At 35.2% G+C, this 10,639-nt stretch overlaps 1 protein-coding gene across 1 annotated transcript; it reads left to right on the top strand.

Annotated features, from left to right (window-relative positions):
- The first annotated feature begins 1,281 nt into the window (after window positions 1-1,281).
- Window positions 1,282-7,377, top strand: CAV2 (caveolin 2). The gene is made up of 3 exons (XM_053716693.1): window positions 1,282-1,566; window positions 1,826-2,013; window positions 4,367-7,377. Exons 1-3 carry the CDS (start codon window positions 1,423-1,425, stop codon window positions 4,515-4,517), a joined length of 483 nt encoding a protein of 160 aa, XP_053572668.1. The 5' UTR covers window positions 1,282-1,422; the 3' UTR covers window positions 4,518-7,377.
- Window positions 7,378-10,639: the final 3,262 nt, after the last annotated feature.

The following is a 10,639-nucleotide window of genomic DNA, read 5'->3' as shown; positions in this document are numbered from 1 at the left end:
TATATATATATATATATATATATATATATATATATATATATATATATATATATATATTAGGCTACAATGTGTGATTTTTTAAAAATTTTGGGATGGTGGTGTGCCACAGGATTTTTTAATGTAAAAAAGTGTGCCACGGCAAAAAAAAAGGTTAAAAATCACTGGTGTAGCACACCCCAAAGAAATCTTATAGGTAAGGGATTTAACCAAGCTATCTGACCTCCAGAAGTTAGTGTGCCAGAGGCTTTCACTTGAACGTTAAAGGGACAATGTAGTCAAGATTAAACTTTAATGATTCAGATAGGGCATGCAATTTTAAACAACTTTCCAATTTACTTTTGTCATCAAATTTGCTTTGCACTCTTTGTATTATTTGTAGAAAGCTAAACCTAGTTAGGCTCATATGCTAATTTCTAAGCCGTTGAACAGGAACTACCTCTTATTTTTGTTTTGACAGTTAGACACTGCCAGTTAATGTGTGCCATATAGATAACATTGGTTGTGCTCACTCCCGTAGAGTTATTTAAGAATCAGCACGGATTGGCTAAAATGGATGTCTGTCAATAGCACTGAGATAAGGGGCAGTCTGCAAAGGCTTAGATACAAGGTAATCACATAGTTAAAAAGTGTATAAATATAACCGTGTTGGTTATGCAAAACTGGGGAATGGGTAATAAAGGGATTATGTATATTTTTAAACAATACAAATTCTGGAGAAGACTGTCCCTATAACATTTTACTTTCAAAGTGTAATATGGTAGCGTTATGGATTTTGCTCTAGCAATGTTAGTGCACCATAGTGCTTCCATTTTTGCGCTCCACTTGTAATCTTGGCCAAAATTGGTGATTTATTTTAACTCCAAGTGGAAATGTAAGAATGTAATTATTTGTAAAATTATAGTGACATTTTGCGGACGATATATGAAACATCTGAAATCATCTGATTTCTCCCCTATGTGAAAGAATGCTGTAATTTTGTTTTTGTTTTTTGTACAAAAAAACAACAAATACATCTAACAACGTTCAGATATTTTTTTACATTGCATGAATGATACAGCTATTGCTAAACTTAATAAAGCATATACCATAATTAACTGTAGCTAGTGTTTTGTAACTAATATCTCCAAAACAGTCTGATAGCTTGATCAGAATTCGTAAAAACTCTCTGATCACTTGACTTCAGTAACTGACTGATGTCCTATTCACTGTGCGCTCCCATTGTCAGGCTCAGTAATAACTCGATGAGGGAGTGGCAGTGCTGGGCGTGTCCGTATGCAGCGCAAGCCAGCAGCTCCCTCTCTCGCCTGCCTGTGTGCTGAAGCCCGGACAGGGAAGACCCTGGGAAGGAGGGGGAGATCAGCACACAGAGGCCACTTTGCATCTGGGTAGTGGTGCTCACACGCAGGGCCACAGTCAAGCAGCATGGGGCTGGAGAAGGAGAAATTAGACGCTCGGATCTTCATGGATGAGGATGAGTTTAACCACTCATCAGCTCCTATGCTGTCAGAGAAAACCATTGACAATCACCCAGATCGGGACCCCCACGATCTGAACAGCCACTTAAAGGTAAGGGTCAGGAAATAGCTCCTGGGTGCACCTGACGCTGCAATAGAAACAAGCACTAAGGGGGTAAAATTACTTTGGTATCAATAAACATGGACTTATAAGGTGGGATATGCAGGGAATTCTAAGGCATTTTGCACTTTTGGTTGCTTATGCTTCAGCTGAATGTTACATTTTATAAACTATATGTAGGACAGTGTGTACTATGTAGGGTCACACCATGTAGCATATTTACAACTATTTATTTCTTCTTATATTTCAGTTGGCATTTGAGGACGTAATAGCGGAACCTCCAAACACTCACAGCTTCGACAAAGTTTGGATTTGCAGCTTAGCTTTGTTTGAGATCAGTAAATATATTATCTACAAAGTTCTCACCCTTATTCTTGCCATCCCATTGGCTTTTGTCATAGGGCTGTTGTTTGCAGTGCTCAGCTGCATTCATATTTGGTAAGTAGACTGTTTGGTGTATATGCCTTGCACCCTGTATTCAGTTGTGTACCAAAGCAATTCAAATGTCTTTAAAGTAGCCTAAATAGATCATTGTGATTATTTACTCTTGTACAAAATACTGATTTTTTTCCGGTTTTCTTTTATGAAAGTGTGTGTGTATTATATGTATTCTATATACAGTCAGTCCAAAGTAATAGTTTTGGTGGACTTAATTGCTGGCAGTGTGAGTGCTAAGCCTTTAGTTACTTTATTTGCAGGTATTGTGCCAATCATCTGGGTATCAGCATGCCCTTGTGTGAAACTTCAAGTTTTTTTAACTTTAATCTTTGAGACAACTAATTAAGCTGGTATTAGGTTGTAGTCAACAAACATATGAAGGGTGTCATTTTTTATTTCTTTTTGGAGCCTGGCAGCACACTGTATCTAGCCAGCCCTGTAGGACAATTCTTACAAGAAGCTTATAAGTGCTTATTCATAGTGCAGAAATGTGCCTTTGGTGCATTTTCCAGTACTTGTATAGATATAGGAACTTTTATATAGCTAGATGAGCTAGTCAAATTACAGTATATTATTGCTACAGCCCTCTAAAAACATGAGCTCATTTGTTTTAGGCATTTTGTCAGTAATATGTTTAAAAACCCAAAGTATCATTCTGAAAGAAGAAAAAAAACTCAGATGGACCATGTTTCATTTGGTGACACAGAACAAATTAAATCTCACATACTGCTGATTTTCTTCTATACAATAAAAACAATTGTTACTTCTGATAATTCATTTCAACTTTGCAAATCTACTACTCTGTGAGCACATGGACTATATTATTAAGAGCTTCTTTGGATCGAGTTATTTTACTTATTGTACAAGGTGACTGAACGACAACGTATATACGTCTAAAATGAAAATATGCTGCTGTAGTTTAATAAAATAATATAAGGTCTACTGCACACAATTATGAAGATATAGCAGTTATTAGATCATATATATATAATGTGTGTGTGTGTGTGTATTAGATGTGTTTCTGGATTTTCAGTTTGCCTTAAGAGTACAACATACATATGCTATGGTTATATGTGTGCCTAAATTGTACATGTGCCAGGACTATAATTATGGTAAGGTTGTAAGTGTACCTACACCAACCATATGTCTGAACTGTAACTATGCTAGTGTTGTATGTGTGCTGCACTGTACTTGTACTGTGTGCATGCTGTGCTCTATGCATGACTGCACATATATCTAGAGTGTAGGAATGCTAGTGTTATATGTGTGTCTGAACTGCACATATGCCTGGATTAAGAATAACCTAGGGTTATATATGTGCCTACACTGCACATGTTCTTGAACTATGTATGTTGTGGTGGTATGTGAGCCATCATAATTCTTATGTCTGAATTATATTTGTGCTGTGGCTGTATATATTTGTGTACTGTGTGTCTTTGTTGTTTGCATGTCAGAACGATGTGTATCCTGTGATTGTGTGTGCAATGTGTGTATGCCTGGACTGTTTGTGTGTTTGTAGAGTACCTGTGCAGGTACTGTTTTGTTCCTTGGTTGTATGTGCCTGGACTGTTTTTGTGTTTGTAGAAGTATATACATTGTGGTTCAATGTATAAGCACGCAAACAGTCCGTGCAGGTACTGTATTTGTACTAGGTTGTATGTGTCCCTGGACTGTTTGTGTGCTTGTAGAACCTGTGCAGGTACTTTATTTGTACTGGGTTGTATGTGTGCCTGGACTGTTTGTGTGCTTGTAGTATACCTGTGCAGGTACTGTATTTGTACTGAGTTGTATGTCTGCACTGACTGTTTGTGTGCTTATACAGTCCTTTTGCAGGTACTGTATTTGTACTGGGTTTTATGTGTGCCTGGACTGTTTGTGTGCTTGTAGAACCTGCACAGGCACTTTATTTGTACTGGGTTGAATGTGTGCCTGGACTGTTTGTGTGCTTGTAGAACCTGCACAGGTACTTTATTTGTACTGGGTTGAATGTGTGCCTGGACTGTTTGTGTGTTTGTAGAGTTCCTGTGCAGGTACTGTATTTGTACTGGGTTGTATATGTGCATGGACTGTTTGGGTGCTTGTAGTGTACCTGTTCAGGTACTGTATTTGTACTGAGTTGTATCTGTGCCTGGACTGTATGCGTTGTTGTAGAGTGCCTGTGCAGGTACTGTATTTGTACTAGGTTGTATTTGTTTCTGGGGTGTAAGTGTACTGATAGGCATGTGTGCCAGAGTTGTGCATGGAATTTAATTTTCTGTAACTAGCCTGACTGTCTACTTACTGTGTATGGGACTGAACTAGGGGCCTTAACACTGTCATGATTATTGAAAATTTTCCCTCCTTTCCATTGCAGGGTTGTGATGCCTTTCGTGAAGACCTGCTACATGGTGTTACCATCTGTGCAAACAATTTGGAAGGCGGTGACAGACAGTCTTATTGCGCCTTTATTTGCAAGTATGGGAAAGTGTTTCTCCTCTGTGAATGTGCAGCTGGACAATAAATAGACATCGTCAACTCAATCCTGCTGTGGATAATGCTTTCTTCTGGTGGTGAAAATTACTACTGTACAGTGCTTTACTGGGCTGGTGAAAAAATCCTGTCTACTTACTTTAATTACACTATATGTACATTCCAGATAAAATAGTCTATTTGTAAATTTCTAAATATGCCTTACCTTCTAATTTGTGTTGCTATGTTTAGAAACAACTTAAAGGGATATGGACATGGTAGTGCAATAACAAAATAATCTAATTTTAATATGGCACAAATTCTTTTAGATAGCTTTGTGTTTCAACCCCTGCATAATTTAAGTGACATGAAACCCATTTTTTACTTTTATCAATCGGATAGAGCATAACATTTTAAACAACTTTCCATTTTACTTCATTTTTCTAATTTGCTTTGTTCTCTAGTTCTCGTTTGTCAAAAGCATACCTAGGAAGGCTTAGAAGCATCAATGCACTACTTGGAGCTAGCTGCTGATTGGTGGCTGTACATATATGTCTCTTCTCATTGGTTCACTTGGTGTGTTTGGTTAGTTCCTAGTAGTGCATTGCTGCTCCTTTAAATTACCAAAAAATTACTGTAGATTTACATCAAATGCATGATAAAAAGACAATGCATTAGCACTTAGTCTGAACTTCAAATGAGTAGTAGATTTTTTTTTCCTGACAGATTTCACAGTTATGCCTATTTCTACTCCCCCTGTACCATGTGACAGCCATTAGCTAATCACAAATGCATATACGTACCATGTGACAGTCATCAACCAATCACAAATGCATATACGTATATTTTGTGAAGTCTTGCACATGTTCAGTAGGAGCTGGTGACTCAAAAAGTGTAAATATTAAAAGACTGTGCCCATTTTGTTAATGGAAGTAAATTGGAAAGTTATTTAAAATTGCATATTCTATTTGAATCAAGAAAGTTTAATTTGACTTGAGTGTCCCTTTAACACAGGATACCAATAACAAATTTGATAATAGCAGTATACTGGAAAGTTGTTAAAACTGTATGCGCTATCTGACTCGTGAAATAAAAATAATTGTGTTTCTTGTCCCTTTAAAGTCTGATCAGGAGCTACAATGTACTGTTACGTTTGAGTAGGCCAGGAGAGTTATACACATTACCAGCAGTGTCCTGCTCAGAACCCATTGCACAAGCATAACTATATTTCGCTTTAAAAGAGTAAAACATATACTAGTATATAGCAACAGGTATTTGTGCTATAATAAAATGTTCAAAGAAAATACTACATTTTATCAACACATTTAAATAGATTTAGGGAGTAGGACAACACTGATTATGGTAAAAACACAAGTATTGGTTTATAAATCTTTAAAAGTCCTCAGTATGAAACACTGTCAGTCTGAATAATCTCACAGTGAATTCTTAAAGTGCTGGTTTTCCTCATCTTACACATAAGGACTGTCATGATATAGCATTCCTATAAAGAATTATAGATAACACAGCATTTATAAAGTAACGTGCTTAATGGAGACATGTTTAGTTATTTTAGCTTATTTTATTAGATCACTTTAAAATCTAACATATAAAATCACATTTATGAATATGTATAATTATTGATTTGCCAAAAATGTGTCTTCTTTCCATAAAATACATTTTCTTGTATATTAACAGATTGCACTGAACCTCAATGCATTTTTGTATATTTTAAATTTTGTTTTGTTTTTTTAAATCTTAACATTTTGTTACTGCATTTGCAATTTGTGCAACTTTTAACAACTATGGGCTAGATTACAAGTGGAGCATTAAATTTTCGCCCACCGTTTGCGGGCGCACAATACTTAATCAGCCATTACAAGTGGCTGGTTATTGCTACCGCAAGCTTGCGGTAGCAATTAGCTCTTATAAAATGAACCAGAGATCAGATCTCCCGTTAATTTTATAAATGTTCCCTAAATGCCACTACAGTGCATTGTATTTTATTAAAAACTAAAGATAGCAGCATCTTTATTTTTTAATAAAATAACTGCACTAGGCAGTATTTTGGGGGTAAAGTTGACGGGAGAGGGGTGTTACAAATAAAGTTAAAAAAAAAGAGCTTTTACATTGCGGTCTATGGGAACTGTGTGTTCCCAGTAAATATATATGTATATGCTTAAAAACATATATATTTATGTTTTAATATGTGTATATACTGGATTGTTGCCTATGGAAGCGTGCTCCCGTTAACGCAATGCTTCCTAACAATGACAGCTTGTAATACCAGCGCACATTAGCGTGCACTGGTACTACACAGTGGAGCTCAAATATTGCTTTTATGAAACCAATATTTAGCACTCCACTTGTAATCTGGCTCAAAATTGGCAATTTGGCAATATTTTTTCATGTATTGGTGTACAATGAAATATATTTTGCTTATGTGCATGTGTGTGTGTGTGTATATAATATATATATATATATATATATATATATATATATATACACAAATACACACAAAAATACATTTAGAAAAATAAGAAAAGCTGTTAATCAACTATGCACAAACTGTGTATGTATTTGGTACATTTTGCATCATGGAATAAAATAGAAGGTTAAGAGAGTTCTCCAATGTATACCAAAGTACTCATCTTAGTGAATATTGACTAGTTTATTGCAATGAAACCAAGTGATCTGTCTAGGCACAGACCTGTTTATGAAGGTTCACGCTCCTATCCAATCCTTTTTTTTTAAGTCTGTGTCCTCTCTCTATTCCACAATTTTAGAGAAGAATAATTTATGAATTTATATAAATTCTATGGAATTTTGATACTAAGGAATATGAATATTTGTATATTACTTTTTTGATCACTTGTTAAATACAATTGCAAAGGTATTCAATTAAAAATATATTATATATGTGGTACTGGTTTTGTTTATCATTATCAATCTATGGTGATTTTTTTTTAAGATTTCATGAAATAAACATACATTTTGTTATTTCTATAATTAATAAAGGGTGATTAATTAAATGCAGTACACGATTCACAACAAATAAATAATGCTAAATATCTATTCCTATCTTTTAAAGAGATTTATGATCTGCATTTCATCATCTGCTTTTTCTCTGCTTGCAAATATAAAATTCCTCCTCTGCAGATTCCTGAGTCTTACCTCTCTGGCTTTATCTAAATTTTTTCTGATCCCTTACGAGGACTGTAATATAATTGCTACTCCCCCAGGGCCATATTTATCATTGTGCTAAGTATTTTTTATTTATTATTTTTGTTTATTTGTAGAGCGCCAACAGATTACACAGTGGTTTTAGGCAGCATTGTAAGGTTACCTTCAGACAAAGGAGTCAGTACTGAAATGTTGTGATTAACCCTCCAAATTTGTTTTCCAATTTCCTCATAATCCGTGGCAGTGGGGCTTAGGGGCTTATGTCTTGTCTTAAAGGGACATATTACTCCAAATTTTTCTCTCACCTATATGAAAGAGCAGCAGTTAAAATGTTAAAAGTATGTTGAATTTTAAAGTGAAACTAAGAGGAAGTGCGCAATTATGGACAACTTAGTCGCTGGACTCTAGTTCTCACAGGATGACAGACAGAAAAGCTGGTTTTATTCAGCACAGGACCATTCTTTTTAAATCATTTTTCAAAACACTTTAATACATTTTGAAATGTTAGATGGGACAAAATATTTTTTTCCAAAATGTCGCCAGCAAGGAGAGAAATCACACATTTTTTTTGTAAGAAGTATATTTTAATGTAGGTGTCTCTCCTTCACATTAAGAACTAAAATTCTTTGTGGGTCTTCACAGTACTGACAAGACTACTTAGATAATCTGACCAAAACGGAGGGCTTTAGATCATCAGGCAGTAAGCCAGAATAATATTAAAGGGACTGTATACACCAATTTTCATATAAATGCATGCACTACTATAAAGAAGAATATGCACAGATACTGATATAAAAATCCAGTATAAAACCTTTTAAAAATGTACTTAGAAACTCCCTGTTGATGAGGTGAGGCTGGCACACCCACTGAAATGGGCTGAGAAAGCAAGAAGAGCATACCTCCCCCTCCTCCGCATATGAAAAGTCCCATAACACAAACAGGAGCATGTTGGAGTCTGTAGACATCAGTATACATCTAAACCTTTGGGGCTTGGTTAGGAGTCTGAAAATCAGCACAATATTATTTAAAAATAAGCAAAACTATAAATGTTTACAAAAATTCTCCCAGATGGGCTATATAAATGGATCATCTATAAAACATTTATGCAAAGAAAAATCTAGTGTACAATGTCCCTTTAAGGCCTAGTGCCCTTTGCTGTTGTTAATTGGGTACATGTTACTACTAGGTTGCATAGTTTACAACAGCAGTGAAAACCAGGCCTAAGGTAGTGGAGCTGTGACTTTGGGCACCAGATGTGTAAGTCTGGTCCTGCAGCCAACCCTTCTCAGCACTTTATTTGTGTAACCTGTACTCATGTCTGACACTTCATACAACATCAGTCATCTCAATTCTCACAAGCAGTGTGGGAAGTTAATAAATGGAAAAACAGCAGAGAACATTAATGATCCAATCAGCAACACTAGTTCTACATCTGAGTCATGCGACTAGCGCTGTTGATTGGATCAGTGATGTTTTCCACGCAGGACCAGCAGTGCTTTTCAAAGTCCTGAGCAGTATTTCTACTGTGCGTTTTAACCCTCTGCAAGGTTGATAGTCTTAAAATGACATGCTCTAACGGATTACTGTAATGGCCCTTTAAAGGGATAGTCTAGTTTCTAATTTACTCCTATTATTAATTTGTATTCATTCTCTGCCTATCATTTTTTGAAAAGCAAGAATGTAAGTTTAGAAGCTAGACCATTTTTTGGTTCAGCAAGCGCTACCCAGGAGCTAAAATAAAAATGGGCCGGCTCCTAAGATTACAGTCAATCTTTTTCAAATAAAGATAACCAGAAAACAAAGAAAATTTGATAATAGTAGTAACTTTGAAAGTTACTTAAAATTGCATGCTCTATTTGAATAATGAAAGTTTAATTTTAACTAGACTATCCTTTTAAGGTCAGAGTTTATGTTTGTACGCAAATACAAAAAATGGGAAATTCCTGGTCTCAGTTTTTGTTTAATGGATATTTATATATATGCTTTAAGATCTCCTCTAGAAGCTGCATACATTAACAATTGTATATAGTTTGTATAACCTTACCAATGACTTCTTAATTAAATTACATAAGGTTAAAAATTGTTTGTTTTTTGTTTGGGTTGGGCTAGAGTTTTAGTTTCAAATTCATCTTATAGAGACAGTTTACCCAAAAACTTTCTCTCCTTTCATTTGTTCCCAATTATCCATTTTACCTGCTGGAGTGTATTAAATTCTTTACAAATAGCTCATTAGCCTTTATATTGGCATTTGAAATAGCTGATTTAGGCTGTAGTGTCCCTACCTCTACTGAAAGTTTCTATACCTTGGTATAGGCTATTGACAAACTATGTAAACACAGCTAGCAGAATAAAATAAACCCACAGTGGGAGGTGGAAGAGATAAAGCTATAACATATTCATCTGCAATTGTTCTTTCTAAGTATTGTACAGAGACAGAGATAAGAAAGGGGAGCATTTAAGTGAAAAGATAACACAATCTGATCTGTCTTCAAGCTTAGCCTATTTTGATGGGCTGTGGTTTCTAAGAGCAAATCCAGCTATTTATTTCGCAAAAAAAGAAGCATTAATGAGCATTTTCTTATACATTTTATATGCTGCAGCTGGTATAAGAAGTTATGGGTAAGACATTCAGGGAAAAACTATTTTACAGTGAACTGTCCCTTTAGGTAAGCACTGAATCCAAGGATTTCTCTTCTATCTTCTTGTTTTTGTTTAAGTGAGAACATAAACCTTGCATTACTGTAAAATGTATACTATTTAATTGACCTATTTTTTTTAAAGATATATGATAAATAAAAATGCAAGCTTAAACTAAGAACTTTATGTATGCAATGTACTCAATGTTTTAGTGCATTCTACTATAAGCACCGAAATGTAATTATTTGGAAAGTAAACCATTCTGATATGGACCTATGAAAGTCACTGCATGAGTCAGAAGCTCCTGAGCTATCCTAACATAGAATATGATATCTTACAATTTTTAATTTCATAAGAAAAT

Source organism: Bombina bombina, chromosome 6 (assembly GCF_027579735.1).
Source record: "Bombina bombina isolate aBomBom1 chromosome 6, aBomBom1.pri, whole genome shotgun sequence".
NCBI classification, from domain to species: Eukaryota; Metazoa; Chordata; class Amphibia; order Anura; family Bombinatoridae; genus Bombina; species Bombina bombina.
This window is presented reverse-complemented; position numbering and strand designations above follow the sequence as displayed.